This window comes from Bidens hawaiensis, unplaced genomic scaffold, assembly GCF_021521415.1.
Source record: "Bidens hawaiensis isolate Kalapana, Puna unplaced genomic scaffold, B.hawaiensis_p1.1 tig00018749_1, whole genome shotgun sequence".
Lineage (NCBI taxonomy): Eukaryota > Viridiplantae > Streptophyta > Magnoliopsida > Asterales > Asteraceae > Bidens > Bidens hawaiensis.
The window spans coordinates 367832-388023 of NW_027492842.1; the positions used below are offsets into that span (position 1 = coordinate 367832).

The 20192-nt window shown below is 33.8% G+C and overlaps 2 protein-coding genes and 1 long non-coding RNA gene across 3 annotated transcripts; 1 reads left to right on the plus strand and 2 right to left on the minus strand.

Moving 5' to 3' along the window:
* Positions 1 to 362: 362 nt before the first annotated feature.
* On the minus strand, positions 363 to 2773 carry LOC143556882 (putative glycerol-3-phosphate transporter 5). The gene is made up of 2 exons (XM_077046098.1): positions 1867 to 2773; positions 363 to 907 (listed from the first exon to the last, which is right to left on the minus strand). The coding sequence occupies exons 1-2, from the start codon at positions 2771 to 2773 to the stop codon at positions 363 to 365; spliced, it is 1452 nt and encodes a 483-aa protein (XP_076902213.1).
* A 4614-nt stretch (positions 2774 to 7387) lies between these two features.
* LOC143556883 (uncharacterized) lies at positions 7388 to 11655 on the plus strand. Its single transcript, XR_013139461.1, has 3 exons — positions 7388 to 7671; positions 8621 to 8733; positions 11124 to 11655. It is a non-coding gene; the product is annotated as an uncharacterized LOC143556883 (long non-coding RNA).
* Positions 11656 to 12926: 1271 nt separating this feature from the next.
* Positions 12927 to 13694, minus strand: LOC143556884 (uncharacterized). Its single transcript, XM_077046099.1, has one exon. It carries the CDS (start codon positions 13642 to 13644, stop codon positions 13096 to 13098), a length of 549 nt encoding a protein of 182 aa, XP_076902214.1. The 5' UTR covers positions 13645 to 13694; the 3' UTR covers positions 12927 to 13095.
* Positions 13695 to 20192: the final 6498 nt, after the last annotated feature.

The window sequence follows — 20192 nt, forward strand, 5'->3', positions numbered from 1 at the left end:
GGTGGTTCCAGCGAAATTCAAGCCAATTTCCGGCCAAAATGTGTTTGTGTATGTATAAAACTGAAAATTACATAAAAAATGTGTGCGTGTATATATAACTAAAAAAATATACATTAAAGTTCGATCCAATTAATCCCGATTAATCGTTGTTGCCTATTACTAAAAACACAACAAATTTGAAGTTAAACATCTAAATATGCTTAGACATCTAAATATGCACTTATATCTTAAACACTCACTTCAAAACATTAACGAATAATACGCGGTATAACTATAAAGCGTATATATTCAACTGTATTGTATGTTTACAATATACAAGTTATCTTTGAAACTATGCATAAAGAATACACACTCAAATAATCTCAATTTGCAAAACCACTAAACCAAAGCCATTTTCCCTCATTAACTTTCACTCTAACCTCACTTCTAACGACTCGAACCAATAACAAACCCGCAATAGCTAAAGACAATATAAGCATCAAAAACACAATATTCCACCCTCGTGTAGATATATACCCCGCCAAAAGCGGGCCCAGGGCTGCACCAACCGAACCAGTACCATCTATAATCGCACTCACCGTAGCCAAGGCTCGAGAATTCCCCTTGATCGAGCTTTGTGTACCAAGATCGGCTGCAACTGCTGTTGTGATAAGTGCATATGGCCCGTTTACCAGTAGGCCCGATAGGAACATTAGGAGAATGTTGCTAAACATTGAGATGCTTCCGTATAGACGGTAAAGAACGAGAGCGGGAATTGATAGTGTAAGGAATGTGACTGAAGTGACTGCACGGGCGTCGATTAAGTCGGATATGTACCCTGCTAAAATCCCGCCAATAACACCTCCAATATCGAATATTGTTGATAGTATTCCAGCAGTTTTGTGAGATAAATTCACTCCAGCCACAGCTTCATACACAAATGAAAATGTGATTAGTGAATATTCGTCTATTTATTGAGAAATACAACAATTTTTAGGATTCCATATATATCCCTTTAAACACTTTCTAAATATCAAATATATCCAACCAAATTCTAAGTATCATAGATATATCCATGTGCTTTTTATACATTTTTTAATTTCGTTTTGTTCAAAATGACGTATTTACCCCTGCGTGCAACTCTCGTGCCTTGTTTAACACCAAAAAGTAACCCTGCTAACTTTTATACCACATGGACGAAATCCAAAGTTTCGGCCGCCAAACCATAGGAACCATCTATGTAATTTACTCTATGTTAAACATAACCGATGACTCAGTTATTTCATTCATAAACATAACCATAACCGATAACTCGGCTACTCACTTGCTCATAACCATAACTGATGGCTTATATCAGTTATCGGTTATGGTTCGGTTAAGGCAGTATGTATTATTAAATACAACTTCCAAAACGACTATTTTACCCTAATTTGTCTAAACTTTAAAATTCCATACGTTTTTTCGTTTTCATTGCAGAACATGATTTTCAACAACTTTTTACTATGAGTTTTACGGTTTTGTCCACGATTTGCAGCAACTTTACAAGATACATGAAAATTCGATATGTAAGCATATATTGTCTATTTATCACTGATGGCTTATAAAGTTGTATCATTTTAACAAACTTTTTTACTGTCTTTTTCGTTTTCATTGCAGAATATGATTTTCAGCATCTTTTTACTATGATTTTTACGTTTTTCTCTACGATTTACAGCAACTTTACGAGATACATGAAAATTCGATATGCAAGTGTACACCGTCTATTTATCCTCAAATACGAAAAACGCTCAATTACCCATTTAGGGATCATTTGATATCAACATAAGATAATTCAAGAAATCTTGAACTTAACATATTCATGTCAAAAATCAGAACTTTAAAGCATACCTGTGTGCCTTATGTAAAAGGGTAACCAATACAAGAACGTATACGCCACCAGCTTCGAAAAAAACAAGCAAAACGCAAACGGAGCCACACCCGGCAACTTCCAAGCTTCAAGAAACCCGATCGCAGTCGAACCTTCACCTTCATTCCCATCATCACCGTCTTCGGTTCCCACTTTCTGCATTTCCACCAAAGCCGCCCCCTCGGTATTAATATTAGACTCGTCGTCATCACAACCGGTCAACTCAAGACCGATACTTTCCGGACCCACAACAAGAAACAAATAAACAAAACCCGACATTATGATAATAAGCCCCCCCGGCACGACAAACGCCCACCCCCACCCGAACCCTAAAACCGCCGACGCGATAACCGACCCGACAATATTCCCGACCGACGTGTGCGAGTTCCAAATTCCCATGATCAACCCGCGTTTCGACTTCCCGAACCAATTCCCCATGACCGACACCACACACGGCCACCCGACCGACTGAAACACTCCACAACAAATCTGAATTGTAACAAAGAACCCTAATTTATGGATATTAAGCCAAAAGGCTAACCCGAATAAAACGGTGAATAAGCCACTACCCATCATTCCAATTGTGAGAAAGATTCTGGGATCGATGCGATCGGCGACGTGGCCGGAGAAGAACATGGCGGCGGCGTAGGCGGAGAGGAAGGAGAGGTCGAGTTCGCCGAGACGGGCGGCGGTGAACGGCGGCTGCCATTGGGATTGGAGGGTGGATTTGACGATGGATGGGGGTTTGCGGGAGGCGTGGAAGGCGACGTAGGAGATGAAGGTGGTGGTTAGGGTTAGGGTCTGGTGGAAGGTTAGGGTTTTATGGTGGAGTGATGGGAAGAAGGTGAAAGATGGTGGAATTGGGGTTAGGGTTTGTGGGTCTTTCATGGATTTGGTTATTATTGTTATTATTATGTGATTGGAAGCATGGAGTTGCAGGTGGTGAGGAAGAAGAAGAAGTGTGTGATTGATTGGGGATCTTGCAGGTTTCTTTGAATCTAAGGTTGACTTTTTTTCTAATTTTGACTTTCTTTTGAAGTTTCGAATATTTCGGGTGGGATTTTCCGAGACGGGATGCCAGTATTTCTATACGGATTTTGTCATTTTAACGCTCCAGTTCAGACTTATTCATAGGGGTGAGAATTTCATGGGTCATGCCCGTCAAACCTGTGAACCCGTCTGGTATTTCACATACGGTTTAGGATCCAGGTTTGAAAATTCCATCTAAACGGGAAACGGTACGGTACGGGTCATACCCGGCAGAATAATGACGGAACAATGGGTCATATGGGATGTTGGTATTTCTATGTTGATTTTGACGTTACGGTTCGGACTTATTCATAGGGGTGAGCATTTCACGGGTCACACCCGTCAAACACGTGAACCCGTCTGGTATTTCATATACGGTCTGGGATCCGGACTTGAAAATTGCATCTAAACGGGAAAAGGTCCGGTTCGGGTTTTTACGCGGCGGAACCATGATGGAACCCGCGAAGCAATCCTCTTCCGGTTATATCATAATGGATAGAAGCAATACGTTAGTTCTTCTCGTCTAACTTCTTTGCCTAAAGTTTATGTTGACTAACATTATGTTATGTGACGTCATATTATATATTCATGTTCAATATCTACTGTTTCATGTGACATCACATGTTTGAGGTTTTTAATTTTCTATATGTAAATGTCGTAAGTTCTTATATTCAGTGTGATATTAGAAAACTTGTTTGCTAAAGCATAACATCGCATGTTTGTGTAGGAAATCACGGTTTTTTAGTTGTGCTGGAAGTCAAGAATGGGCAGGAAGGCATGCAAACCGGGTTCGCGGGTAACCCGCTTAAAACCCGGGCAGGCCCATATGTTATTGGTCCGATTCCTGGTTTGAAAATCCCTTCTAAACGGTTTCAGGTTTGAACCGGTTCCGGTCCGGGTCAGTCCGAGTTGTACCTGTTGCACACCCCTACTTATTCAGGAATGTTATTAAGAAGGAAATCCACCGTTATGGGAAAACCACTTGAGTCTAGGGGTGTTCATCGGATTGGTAACGGGTTATTCGGTTTGGAGTTTTCAGATTTTAAAACTTTAGGACCTGATATCGAAATCCGATCCGAGTTATGGATATTTCAATATGATTCGAATCTATCCAAATGGGATCGGATTTTTATACAATCTGAATAGTAAAGTTATCCAAATAACACGAAATAAACCGAATAACGAAAATTTCCTAATTTTCAATTCATAACATTTTACTAGTTTAGAATGACAATAAGCATACAAAACTAGAGAATACAAATTATTCAACAATAATCTTAATAAGCATACAAAATCGGAAAATACCACTAAATACATGTTATTTATTTGGGATATCTGAATGATCGAAACATTCCAAAATTTTTAAAATTCCATATCCAAATCCGATCCAATCTGAATAAGAATTATAATCGGTCTATTAGGTTTCGGTTTGGATTTCGGTTTTTTTTCGGATTTCGGTTTTTAAGTTGGTTCAGGTTTTAAATATGAGATGGAAGTATTTTAGAAAAATAAATAAGGACTTCAAATATAAAGTAAATTCAATTAAGCCTAGAACATTAAACATTTAACGGGTCATGTTAAGCCCACAGTTTGGTATGAATGTGTGTTGGATCTTTTGATCCATATAATATTAGAAGTTTTGGACCACTAGGCTTGTGTGCCAAATACAGTAGAAACTCGATAAATTAATATTCGATTATTTAATAAACTCTCTAAGATAATATTTTTTGCTCGTCCCGACTCGGGGATAGAGTGCTAAATTAATAATTCGCTAAAATTATAAGATAATACATTTTTTATAATTTCTTTAGACCCCATATAAAATATAAATTAATAATTCCTTATATATAGCATATTACATGAATGATTTATGAAGGTTTCTTGAAAAATGACTCAATTGTCTTTTGTTTTTTGTTGAAATCAACTTCCCCTTGAATCTCGTCTCTAATTTTCCTTAGCATGGTAAGAACTTCTGGTGTTGTTTTCTCATAGCTCAACAAGAAATTTTTCAATGTGATTGCCGCTTTAATAGTTTCGTTTCGCGAAGGGGGCTCCATTGTAGAACTTTCATCATCTTCTTCATCGATATCATCTTTATTAATTCCAATAACGCTTTCAATAATTTCTTCATCAGTCAACAACTGTGCAACTACATTTTCTTCTGGGTGAGTCAGAACATCTTCGACATCCATTGCATTGCGATAATCCAACTCTTTGATCAAATTCTGGAGTTCTTGAGTGCTTTCACCACCTTGAAAGGTGTTTGTAAACTAAGTATTCTACTATAAATTAATAAAATATTAATTAATATATAAATTAATAATTATTAATTTATCGATTAATTAATAACTCTTTTAATTAATAAATTTTGGTGGTCCCAAGTGTATTATTTTATAGAGTTTCTACTGTAACAGGCTTCTAGTCTTCTAGTAACGAATTTAAACATAAGTTCTAATCATCTTAACATTAGTTGTAATCATCTTTCAGTTGTAACGTAAGTTCAGTACAAACCACTTATTATATTCCTCAGCACTTACAGGCTACAACCTCAAAATAAATGAACTCATCAAGGTAACAATACTAACTTGGTTTTGTGTTCATCGGTTCTCTGAGTATATATCCCAACATGCCTCCATTTGAGTTGTTCCCTTACCGGTTAATCAACAACCAGACTAGACATTCGAATCGGATTTTGAAATCTTTTTAATTAACTTTTTATTTTAAAATCTTTTTTGCTGATTCATTACGGCTTAATGCTCAGCATTTTTTTTTATTTCAAGCTAGAGATGACAATGAGATGGGTAAGCAGGTATTGACAATCTCAATCTCATATTCGTTTATAAAACCATGTCACATGCCCATCGAATATCCACTTTATTACCTTTGTTTGTTAAAAGTTATCATTAAAATTCCCATGTTTTAACAACTACAATAAATTGAATACCTCATATCACATAATTTATTATACCCAAGGACAAATGATATAATATAAAAACAAAATATTGCTAGGTATGCATGTTTCATATACATGAGATGAATATCACCTAATACCATATTCATACCGGTATCCTAAGCCACCAAAATTTTGTCTGTTAATTCCGTACCCGTATACCCGTCTCAATACGTGTTCTTACAAAATACATTAATTTCATATATTATAATATCCTTGCTATGAAGCTTCCTGGATGGTCACACTCACAACCAAACAAGAGTACAAGACACATTTAACGTCTCATTTTCTCTTATTCATTTTTCTTGTTATAATCATCATACAATATATTTAACCATTAAACATATATCTCGTTACCGGTTAAAATATACTAATCCAAACGTTAACTGTTACTAGATCACGTGTCTCTTCTTGGAACACTAAATCCTTAACTTTGTCTTGTTCCGCATTCGGTAATTCCTATGCTTCTTATCCTATGATTGCAACAGCTCGTCTACATATACAACTTTGTTCTTATTGCTCCCTTCAACTTGCCTTTTTTTTATTACTCTTGTGGAATCTGATTAATCGGCATGAATGCATAATGAAACCATCATATATAATTAATAATACGCATGAAGAGAAGGGTGATATAGTCTTATAGACGCTGATAATCTTGTAAAACTATAGCAATATAATACTTAAATTTAATAAAATAAATTGTTGATAATCTTGTAAAACTATAGCAATATGATACTTAAATTAAATTAAATAAATCGTTGATAATCTTGTAAAACTATAGCAATATGATATTTAAATTAAATAAAATAAATGTTTGTTTCTATGGTGTAATTTTTTTAAAGAAAAAATGTTGATGAATGAAAAAATTATGGTTGTTTAAAAATCGTGGAGAAGAGGCGGTTTGAGGTCCAAATGTATAATAATCAATTAGGTTTTATTAATAAAAATTTTAGGCTCAAATTCATTATTTTGGGTCATTTTTTTCGACTCAATTTTCAAACTCAAATGGCTAAACCGAAACAAACAAAATCCTAACTGAAAAACCAAAACAAAGGTTTTTAAAATTCAAAAACCGAAACTTCGGTTTTTGATCAATTTTAGCCCAAAACCGACTAAAACCGAATCATGCACGATTAATAATAAATATGAAACTTAAATATTGTAGCACAAATTTATAATAATCATTAATTATTAACTAACAAAATGGTTTACGTCCAAATTTTTTCGACCCAAAATTTAGAAACATAAAATGCAAAACCAAAAACCTGAAACAAACCGAAATCAAACCAAAAACCGAACCCAAACCGGCAACAAAAAAACCCAAAATAAACGGTTTTCAAAAATTCAAAAACCAAAGTCTCAGTTTTTATTCAGTTTTAACCTAAAACCAACCGAACCCAAACAATGCACACCCATGTTTCTATTCAAACAAAACTAGTTTCCAAATAGTGGGTCTTACTTTTGTCCACTAATAATCACACATCACATATCACATATTATAAATACCCCATTACAAGAGCTTCACTTGAAGTTTTCTTTTCTAATTATCTTCTAATCAAATGAATTCAATACACCAAATAAGGATCATTTTGACCATTTTTACAAGATTCTTATAACAAAAGTTAATATTTTCTTTGAAACATTTTGTCTAATGGCTGGCAAGCTACCAGGAATAGAGTGTGCTCGAAGAAGGCGGTTCCCGGGGAGTAATGGGTGGTCCGATTCTTCGATTATTATCAATTCAGCTTTCGGGTCGACTAGAATTCGGAGATTGTATGATGCCCATTTCACAACCACTTCGTTTTCGGTAAATTGATTCATGCATACAAATAATCTTTGTGTCGTTTGATATGTGGTGTTCATGGGTCGGTTTTGGGCACGGAACAAACTAAAAACCAAAAGTGTTGGTCACTGGCCAGGTTTTGGTTTTACCATTTGGGCTTTAAATTTTTGAGATAATAAAATTGGCCCAAAATGTTGACGTTGAGTCTATAAATTTAACTCTAAAACTTTTTCTTAACTAATGAATAAATATTGATTATACATTTTATTTGAGTTACATTATTTATTAAACTTTTATAAATTACATAACATTCAAAACAAAAAATGAAAAAATATATATTCATTTCGGTTAACCTGAAACACAACTAAAAATTTGGTTTTTACTGAAACATAAAACCAAATTGTCGGTTTTTGTTTGGGTTTGAATTTTTTCAGTTTTCTCGGTTACGGATCGAAGTTTTTTGTTTTCGGTTTTTCAATCTGATTCTTGGAATTAATTACCGGACCGTCCATTTATATGTTGCTTGCGGTACAAAGAAAGAGTCTTGGAATACAAGAAAAGATAATTAATATTAATTTTGTTAATTGTTCTTATTATTTGTATTCGAGTTCTAGCTGTGTTCTTTATGCAGTGACGAAGCTTGGACGAGTTTGTCAGGGGGGGGGGGTTCTCAAAATATATTGAAAAATTCATAAACGCGGGGGCAGGCTCAAATTTTAAGTCGAAAACGAGTACATTTACACTATGTATAAAAATCTTCGGGTGAAAACAGCTAAATTTACACCACTGCGCAAAAAAACAGGGGGGCCCGGGGCTACTAAACTTCGCCCCTAGGTTTATGTTTAGCTATATATATCAAGTCATGATAAGGCTGTAATCAAGTTTTGAGTTATTTTCTTGGTAACATAATTATACAGTTTATTCCAAAATTAATCGTTTTTACTCAAATACGTTTATATCAATTCACCACCAGAGAAGCATGATAAACCAAGCAGACCAAGATGAGAAGCTTGGTGGTGTAGCAAGAAAAGCTAAAGAAAGATTGGATGGGAGGCTTAGAAGCCACTGGAAATCTGAAATCAACAGGTATAGTTTTATTAACCGATAACTGATTAAACCGATTGTTATTAGACAACGTTTCTGTTTTCCAGAATTCGTGAATGCACATTAACTTTCCAAAAAGTGTGAGTTATGTTTTTGTTCGTTTATTTGATAAACGAACGAAAACGAACATGAACAAAAATATGTGTTCTTTTAATTAAGCGAACGAACATGAACACATGTTTCGTTCGTTCATTTATGTTCGTGAACGTTCGTTTATGTTTGCTTATTTATGTTCATTTATGTTCGTTTGCATATTAATAGGAAATAACTAAATATTATCTTGAAGAGTCACTAGTTAGTGTTTTCAAGTGTTCATTTATGTTCGTTCATTTTTGTTTGTTTATCTTTACTCAACTATGTTCATTAATCGTCGTTTGTGTTCGTGAACTGTTCGTTTAGGAAGTTAAACAAACGAACATAAACAAATACGAACATGTTCCTTTTTAAATACACGAACACATATGTGTTCAATTAAGAGTTCCTGACGCAACAGCTCGAAACTCAAATAATCCCGAACGTTTGGAATTAGGCTAGCGTCAAGGCACATTTTATCATAACTACACATAACCCGCTAACTTGCGCATGTGACATCCACTGTACTAAAATCATGTTTGCCTAATCCTAACTGATAAGGCGCATTTTAGCACGAAACTCGGCATGCTAGCATGCTTAATCCCAGTTGTCATAGGGCATTTTAGCACAAGACACATCATGAGTTAACATACGCATGTGACATCGACAAAATTGAAACCACGATTGCCTAACCCCAAGCACAAAACATTAATCGAATAATCCAAATATATATATATGGTAAGGTTAAAATGAAAACCCACTTGAGTTGTGAAAACCCTATGTAACATCGTTTTTTTTTTGTTACATGTAATATATGTTGTAACATTTAATACAAAACATCGAAACATAAAAAAAAAAATGTTTTGCTATTTTTTAACATTTTTTTACTAATTTTTATATATGTTTTCAAGAAACAGAAAAAGTTATATTTATATTTACATTTTTTATTCACTTTAATTGTGGACCACAAGATTTAAACATTAATTAAAAACATGTGGTTAAGAATGAGTTTCTAGAGTTTTCACAACTCAAGTGGGTTTTCATTTTATACTTCCCCTATATATATATATATATATTTTGCCAGTATTCGTATTCGATTAAAAGTTGAACTATTATATTCGTATTCGTATTAAATTCCCAATTCGAAATTCGAATTCAAACAATTCGATCTTATTCAAGTTCACCTATGCAAAAAACTTTGTAAACGATAATCATAATTTCAAAACACACGTATAATTTAAAGTAACTATAGTACCACATGATAATAAATTCAAAGCTAAAGTACAAATTGTCTAAAATTCAAAACGAAAATATTGAAAACGATAAGTCAATAACACCCATAATAGTATGAGATAAGAAACGATAGTATGACCTTTTAGGTTTAATTAATTTGTAATGGACATTTATTATTTTTGTATTTGACACAAATTAAAAAAAATATTATTACATATACACATATGTATGTATATATACTATGAATTCGAATTTCGAATCTAATCGAATAAAAATTATAAATTCGTATTCGATTTATATACTCAAATACGAATTGAATCAAATTCAAATTTTTTAAAACTGAATTCGAATCTTAATAATCGAACTCGAATCGAATTTCGAATGATTCGAATTCGAATCAAAATCTGAACACCCCTACAAACATCATGTTAGCATACACATGTTACACCCACAAAACTAGGGGTGTGTGTGGTGCGGTTCGGTGCGGTTTTAGGCCAAAACCAAACCATACGTTTTTAGATTTTTGAAACCGTTCGATTTTAGTTTTTTCGGTTTCGTTTTTTCGGTTTGTTTACGGTTCAGTTTCGATTTTGCAATTTGAGCTTGAAAGTTTAGGCCGAAAAAAAAGTTGGACAAAAAATAATGAATTTAGGTATAAATAATTTTGTTGATTATTAACTAACTGACTATTATACATTTGAGAGAACCAAAAAATATTTGAGTTGCATATTTATTAAATTCTTGTAAGTTATTTAAAATAAAAAAATCTAGAAATTCGGTTCGGTTTTTTCGGTTTTTATTACATGCAAAACCAAAACCAAACCATAAGTTCGGTTTTTACAAAAACATAAAACCAAACCGTCGGTTTTTGTTTCGGTTCGTTTTTTTTTTAGTTTTTTGGTTTCCAGATCAGTTTTTTCGGTTTCTTGCACACCTCTACACAAAACTAAAAAAATAACCAAAAAGTTGTTTAGTTACCAGAACAAAAAAGTTGCTATCTTTAGTTACCATTTTCCATTTTCTGATATGGGTTTCAATCTTTGTCCTTAATTATGTACCCAAAATAGCCAAGAAAGATCCAGGGATACAAGTCTTGTAGAAGAAACCCCGAGAAAGCCGAAAACTTCCATGACAACGCGGGATTTGCAACCGGGGGGTCTTGGTTCGAAAAAAAGTGGATCAAAGATGTTTAGTTGGGGAAAAATGGGATTTAATCATAAATTGTCGGATCAAGAAGAGTGCGTTGTTTGTTTGGAGAAATTTAAGACCGGCGAGAAGCTAGACCGTTTGCCATGCACGCACAGGTTCCATTCGATGTGTTTGCTACCCTGGTTAAAGAACCATGCACACTGCCCTTGTTGTAGAATGAGTGTGTTTTAGGTTCAACTTGACTTGTTGGTTTTTAACTATGAAGGTTGTAGTTTAATCTAGTGTTTAGTAATAATGTTGTAATGTTTGTGACATAAATATGTATCATGTTAATGTTGGTAAAAGAATTCAATGTGATGTAATGTAAGTAAAAACATTAATCTAATGTTATGATGAAGTTTAATCAAGGTTGTAGTTTAATCTAGTGTTTAGTAATAAGTCTTGTAATGCTTGTGATATAAATCTTGTAATGTTCATTTATCTTCGTTTATGTTCGTGAACGTGAACTGTTTAAATTATTGGTATCATTTGTATCTCGTAATTAAAAGAGAAAAATAAAGAGTGATTAATTTTCTCTACTATTGTCAAGTGTTGTAGTAATCGTTGGTAGTTAGTCGAGTTGTGAGATGAAGCCTAACGATTAATTGGATTTATCGACACCTAGTTTGATTTTTTGCAACTTTTACAGCCATGACTAATTGACTATTGTAGAGTGTCTTTTGGATTAAAAAGGATAACCGCTCATTGACTATTGTAGAGTGTCTTTTGGATTAAAAAGGATAACCGGAATCACATGACACACTTTGCTATTTTTTTAAATCTTTTAATCACACAATACATGTCAAATCAACCCACCCACCCCAGTTGTTCTCGTGAACGTATCTTAATTAGGCTATGGGTGGTACAGAGCTACAAAATAAGAGTGATTTTTAGCATACGTGACACCACATCGACAAATGGACAATTTTCATTTTAAGGGTCAAAATAAGAGTGATTTTTGGCACACGTGGCACCACATCGGCAAATGAACGATTTTTATTTTAGGGGTGCAGTGATGTGTCCCCCCCCCCCTCGCCCCACTTATAGCCAGGGGTTGGTTTAAAGAATTTTTGAAAACCGTCAAATGTGAGTCGGTTTTGATTAAAGATATTTTACATTTGACGTAACCTAACCGACCCATTTTTTTTAACCAACAATATGTTCGGGATTAACTTTTACCTAAACATATTGTCAAGTTATACTATTTTTATTTTTTCGGTTCAACGTTTGTTATCGAAATAACTTGAATTTCATCGTTAGATTATATAATACCGTCTTTTTGAATATAAGTATTGATATTATATAATATAGATTATATACTTTGCTGGATTATGTCATGTAGTTTTTTTTTTATTTGGTACCAAACTTTTAGACTCATTTACATTGTTTTAGTTATAGTTAACCGACCTTAACCGACTCTCTCTAACCTTCAAAATCGATTAACCGAAACTTCCATAACTGACCGATTATGGTTAGGCTATCCATTAACCGACATATCGGTTATGACTATGGGTTTGACCCAAAATCACCCACCGACTATTCAGCGATTATGTTTTTGCAATCCGACATAAAATAAATAATGAAATGCCTTCTTAATTATTACCCGTAGATCCAATTTAATAAAAAAAAAGGTTACTATTTTATTAAATTTCTCTCTTTTCTTATTACAAAGATTTTAATAGAATGTGACATAAATAAAACCAAATTGATATTTCATTGATAAGAACTTTGATTATTGATAAGATGGTACAACATATAGGAGAAAGTCTTCAATAAACATTACCACTTCATTGATATATCATTCATCATATATGATATGAAAGCTTCAATACTTGATGCAAAACACTTAACTCAAACCTCCTTCACTTGAGCTTCCTTAGCCACATCCACTTGTGGTGCAATAGCATCCTTCTTCACTTCCTCAACCACCTTACCATCCTTAGCCAAATCCACACTTTCAACATCTTTCTTAACATCCTCAAGTTGAAAAGCCGACACAGGAAAAGTCCTATACAGGCCAGAACTGGCAGTAAAAGTGATCTTTCCAGTAGGCGGATCATCAACAGTGATCTCACTCAGTGTGATCCACATTAAAAGCTCCTTAGTTTTAACACCCGTGAGTTTCTTGATCTTGAACTTCTCTATGACCGCGGTAACCTCGGTCGCATACGACACAAGTTTACCGATCTTTTCGAACTTGTGCACCTTTGGGTTTTTTTGTTTAAGCCACACAAAGCCAGTGTCCTTGACATACCCACATTCCTCAATGTCCTCTAGTGGCAAAAGACCATTGGGTAGTCCCATTTCAGTCAACAAAAACTTTGACTTTTCTTGACCAAGTGCATCCCCATGGTAAATTTCTGATGCACTTGCCTTGATTTCTTCTGTGACAAGAGACATTTTGGTTTGGTACTTTGATTTGAGTTGGAATTTATCAATTTATAGCTCTTGTTTTGTTTTTTTTTTGTGGAGTGAGATGATTGGTTGTGTGTTGTGTTGCTTATATAATTCATTAGATACATGATTGGTCTAGTTTCTTGTGCGAATTACCAAAATGCCATTTCTAAAATTTTATATTATGGGAGTTTTAAATTATTGTTGGGGTAACATGTACATCTCTTTAAATGTTCGATGGATTGACTTTCCCTATATCATCACAATAAATTGACACGTCTAGAAGAAAGTAAGAAACACACCTTTCAAATAATATGAAGAATTAGTTGTTTGTTAAAAGTTATAAATAGTTTTTAAGAAAGTTGTTATTATTTAATGTAATAGGTCAAGTTATTTTAGAAAGTGAGACAAAAATGAGAATAATAAGAAGAACTTGTTGCAAAAAAAATAAAAATTAATAAAAAAATCATAACTCAAATTTCAATGCAAAAACGAAAAATGTAAAAACATAAAAATGTTTCCAACGTCTTTCTCGTTCAAAAAAAAATCGAAAAAGACACAATATTGAGTGAAAAGATCATTGTGTCTTTCTTGAGTTTCAACAATAAGGTGCTGCATGATTGAAGATATAAAGGCACTTGGTTTTTTTATGTGTCAAGAATAGGTCTAAAGATGTGGGTAGGATTTGAGTAACTTGTAATTTCTGTTTCTAAGATTGTGGTGTTGTTTGCTCTCGTTTCTAATTCAAGGAAAAGAAGTGCCCTTTGTAAAAGGAGGGCGTCAAAGTGGGGAGTGTTCTCCCCATAACGCCTGATGGAGAAAAGAGGGACCCATGGTCCATATACTATACACAACCAATCACTAATTTTTCTTGATCTTTTTTTTCTCTTTTATTTATCTTTTTAGTTAAATCATAACAATCTTATGAAGAGTGAGCTCGTTAAAGTCTCATTGCTTTCATAAGAGTAACGTGTGTTTTAACTAGTATTTTTTAGTTAGCTCATTACACGTAGCATAATAAAATCAAAATTTAAAACACTCTTATTTGCTAGATATGGTGAGGTGTATCTCAATTCAATGACCTTTTACTCGGTCCAATGAAGAGAGTGATTTTGTGTGTGTGAGACAAAGACCATGCGTATGAATTTAGTAAAGAAAGGGTAGATGGGCAAAATAATTAAATGATATAGTTGGGGCCATTAAGTCATATATTTATGGCCAAGTAGGTGTGTGAGGCAACCAATAACCGCCCATATCTTTCAATATAGTTGGGAGGTTCATCAATTTATTGGTCTTTTGTATTTCAATATGATTTATATTGATTTAAATATATCATATCTAACTTAAGGGGATGAATGAAAACAACCATTACTATTCTGCATATAGTTTATATTTCTAAACTAAATTATAATGTACACCCATGAGTGTTGACACAAATGTAACTATGACAACCACTCTTTACTATTTTTTGTACATTAAATGATAAAATTGTAGAGTCAAGTCGAGCTCGAGCTCAACACTGGCTTAAACTAGGTTTGTTTTGACTAATGAGAGTTCAAGCTTGAGCTTGTGAGTTGTTTTTTTAATCTCAGAGTCGGTTTGTTAATTATTTATTAATTAACTTATATGTGTGTTTTTTAAATATTTCTATGTATTTGAATAAAAAACTTAAATGACCTAAGTTCAACTTAAGTTCGTGTAGTACCTTAAACAAGCCAAAGCACAACCCCGAACTCGGATGTACGGTTTGAAATTGATACATAGAAATCCAAAAGAGGTAAAACTCAAAAATACACAAGACTTGTTAAGGCTCAACGAGCCTAAACAATGTTACAATACAAGGCTCGAGCTCATGCTTGATAACTGAACGAGCTTTATTTGAGGCTCGGACTCAGCTTGTTTCAAGCTTTTTGTTGATCTGAACCCAAGTAACTCGCGAGCTCTTGGCTCGTTTGCACCTAATGAATGGTGTATTCCACCTTGTATGGGTAGTTGAGTTTACACTAAATATGTAGTGTAATATAGTAGATGAGACATTTTAAGGAACACATAGCATTGAAAAGGGTAGTTTTGCTCACTTTTGTTTGTTTGGAAAAGTAGGTGACTACCACCTCATAGGGGGCGAAGCCAATTTATAAATTTTACATGTTAACTTACAAAATATGCATTTGACATATGCATATAAAATTTAATTTAAAAACATGCATAGTGGTTTAATAAGAAAAGTGAAAACGAAATTGTTACGTCAGTGCTATGTAAGCATGGAGGCTCTTACTATTTTTTTTCCATAAAAACGTGTAATGGTTTAACCAACAACAAAATTCTTGTTTAATGGTTTTTTTAATATAAATTATGAGTTGATAAATGTGATTGATTGTAAATTTTTTTGGCCCCACACCCGTTTTCCCTTGCGCCTGTTATCCGGTTAGCACCCAAAGAGGTTGAAGCCCCCCCCCCCCCCCCGGGTAATGCCTCTCTTAACGCCCCTATAAGGGTTTGGCTATTGAAAAGTGGGCAAGATGGCGGGAGCACCACTCCAATACGGTTATCTACCGGTGTATCACTTCATTTTTGTTGTTTATATTCCATCTTACTGGTAATATAAGTGGAGTTCAACTTGTTTAACTTACGCTAGCTCACAAGCACGCCTTGTGAATAACTTTTCAAGCTTGAGCTTGGTTGAGACTCACCAAGTAATTTATATACATTTATAGATTGATTAAGTTCGGCTTTATTAGAGTTTTTAGCGAGTCGATCTCAACAATTCAGGCGCGGCTTGACCTTGTTTAAACCCCATAATGTAATACTCGTCCTAAAATAAGATGCCCCCCCCCCCCTCTCTCTCTCTCTCTCTCCTGCAATGTACTTGTCCCCATGTTCGACAAAATGAGACAATGTTCTATGCCCAAGTTTTGTTATCGATTTATGTGCTACCAAAATTTAGTTGCTCGCCGAAAGTTTGGCAATAAGATGACACTGACGTTTATGAATTCATGAAATTTACACTTTTAAGTGTTAGATTTATATGACGTCCGGATACCATCAACATAAGTTATAGTTGAAAAGGTCGTTCTCAAGTTGGAATATTGCAAGTGATTATACGAAATGTGTTGATTTACAGTTGCATAAATCTAGTATGTTCAATAAGTTGGAATGTTTAAAACTAAGCACATCAAATTAATATGGTGATGCCACAAAAAGAAAAACTTAACTCCTAAGTCAAGAGGATTGGAAAAAATAAGATGGAGCTTTTATGTGGAAGACTGAAAGACCACTTTCTCCTTGTATCAAATTAGATGGGATGGAAATGGAATGACAAAGATATGTAACAATGCAATTTAATGTACGGGCGTAGGGCCACGACCATATATTAGTTTTTTTTAACTACTTTAGCACAACTGGTCGAGGGTTCATTAAGGGTTGTTTCTCGATTCAACCATGTGTTACCTAGGCTCGAGTCTTCCCCGTGCGGTGTTACACGTATTCAGGGCTCGCACATGAGTCGGGATTCAAACAAGACCCTAAAAAGGAAAACATAAGAACCCCACCCTGACCACCCATCAAAATTTGGTATGAAAGAGTTAAAGTTGATGTATTATAAAGAAGAGGTGTGACAGTTTAGTTGGTAGTTAGTTTTTTTTATTAATTTGGACCTAAAAAATTATTAAGTTATTATTTAATTAATAGTAGAAAAGAGGAAAGGTTAGTGGCCTACATACATGTATAGTAGTTATTAATAATGTTTTAAAAACAGGTTTTTTACTCATACCGGATGAGACTAAAAAATGGTACAACCGGTTGAACCGGGTTATACCGAGAGGTTCAACCGGTTGAATAGTTTACTTTATAATTTTCTATAAATGTAACTTCAACTCCAAAAATAACCCAAAAGTAAATGATCCCATAACAAAAGATAATCCAAAAGTTAATCCATATTAAAAAAATAATACAAAAGCACTCAATTTTAAAAATTAGTCCTAAAGATTACACATTTGAATGTTAATTGTTGGGTTAAAAGTAATTTTGATAAAATATGGGCCGTAAATATCAAAAATTTCTTGGACTTAAAACCGGTTTGCCGGTAAAAACCGGTATTTTAGAAATAACCTCCGGTACGATGTTCTAGCAAACCGACCAAAAATACCGGGCTCAAAATACCGGACTGCTATGCGAAATCCGGTTTAACCAGTTCAACCGGTTTTTAAAACACCGAGACTTATTATTATTTTTCATGTTACAAATGTCTTGTCATCGATGCTTGGTACCTACACGGATACACCTAGAAGTAGATTTGGAATTAAACAAAATGAAATAAAAGTAAAATTATAAGTAAAAACAAAACAAAATTTTGGTTAAACAGGTTTGAAGGTACGAATATACAAACTGTCGGGGAGGGTCAGGTTGGGAACCGAATTTTAGTGTGATATCGGGTCGGCTCATAAATGGGCATATGTATTAGGCTTGACTGATCCACCATACATATTCAAAGAAAAACTCCGATTAAAAGAAATACTGAATCGACCACGTTAATAAATATAAAAAAAGTGTTAAATATGTCACACCAACAAAATTTCCAGAGACCTTTATTATCATCACAATATTATGAATACAAGCATACAACAAATTACAAATCCATCTGATGGTTTACTATATCAACAAATATGATAATTACATAATGAGTTTAATAAAGAATTTGAATCAATGACCCCCAAAACAAAAAGAACAATAATAATAATAAACATTTTTTTTAATAATTATGGACGCTTATCACTACCAAAATCAACCGATTTATCACTACACATTACTTTACTTCTTTTCTCCATTGCCATAGGTGAAGAATAATTTCTTGAAGCCTTCATAGCTCGAGAATTTTTACATGTTATCGGATATGAAACGTTAGTTACATGAGATGTACACGAACTATGCTCACATGTCAACTTATGAAGAGGGCAATTGCAGTTACGATGATAAGGTCTTCTAGAAATGCTCATATCGTCGAAATTAATGCATACTTCAAATACACCGCCTTGAAGAAACCCGGTGGCCATTTTTGAAGGGTTTCAATGAACTTTCGTTTTAAAGTTCACAAGTTTTATGATACGTATTGTCGGGAAAATGGATGTAGTGGTGCACCAAAATAGCATGTGTGGGTATGATGGTTTATATATAGAGTAGAGGTGTGACAATGGGAGTTTATAGTAAGTTTTATATTTAATTTGGACATTACGTGTAGTTAATTTTTTATGTGATAATAAAACATGCATGAAAGGTGGTTAGTGACCTACATGGTGATTATTTTTTTAGGTTACTAAAATTGGCATTTTATGAGCCTTGTCATCATGGTTGGTACCTACATGGCTATATCTCAGAACTTTAGAACCAGAAATAGACAAATAATAATAATAATAATAATAATAATAATAATAATAATAATAAAATAAAAAATAAAAAAAATGGTTTCCAGAATACAATTAAGGTTGAAGAATGCAGCTGTTAATACAGATTTATAATCCATTTTTGGACACGTAAACTTAAAATATTATTATTATTATTATTATTATTATTATTATTATTATTATTATTATTATTATTATTATTATTATTATTATTATGTGCAATGTTTGTGTTTTAAGTGACATTCGAATTTTACAGATTGGTCTAGGGTCTTCTACAAAGTTGGTTTATTAATCTTCATACTTAAAAATACTTAACACTACATGTTGTTTCATAATTCAAAAATTGTTACGAAAGCGTTATACGTAACATAGGGTTGTCCAGTGGCGGAATCAAGGTTAGTCTGCAGGACTTGGCATCGAACATATGCGAATTAGCTTGGCTTGGGTTGGGAGTTGGGATCCTTTCATGAGCTGAAAATTAAGCTCAAACTTGGCTCGTTTTTAAGTCTAGCTAGCTTGCGGCTCGACTTATCGTCTTGAAATTGAAGAAAATGTGAAAATATAGGCATTTCAATCTTTGTTGTTGACTAAATAGTTTTAACGAAATCATTTTAACTTTTAAATGAAACGGAGATATTTAATAATAGTGTCATTGAGTTTTTGGTGGGCTGATAAGTTGTTGCCTGTTGGAGACTTGAGGACACATTGTCAATGGGCTCATTATTGGTGGGCTGAAAAGTTGTGAAACTGTGTTGATCTGATGGGCCATTGGGCTTAATCTGATATATTAAAAGGCTTAGACAAATATAGTGTTCTACAGTTTTAGATCTTTATATCTTGTAGTTTGATACACATACAATCTTTGTTGATCTTGTAAGGTTTGTATTTTATTGTTTAAGCTGAATAAGATTTAGTTGTAAATTACTAAAGTTCTTGGGTTTTGGCCGGTATAATAAAAGCGTTTCTAAGATTATTAGCAGCATATCACGTGACTCGTTACATATATGCAATGACGTGATGTTGCATACTTGCATGTTATGTTATGTACAGTGTTGGAACCTATTCCTACGAAGGGGGTAAGGTGCCTAACAAGATGTAGAGAATGGTGATCAAATGTTGATAGTGAGTAAAGAGTATGTTATATTATTAGTGAATGTG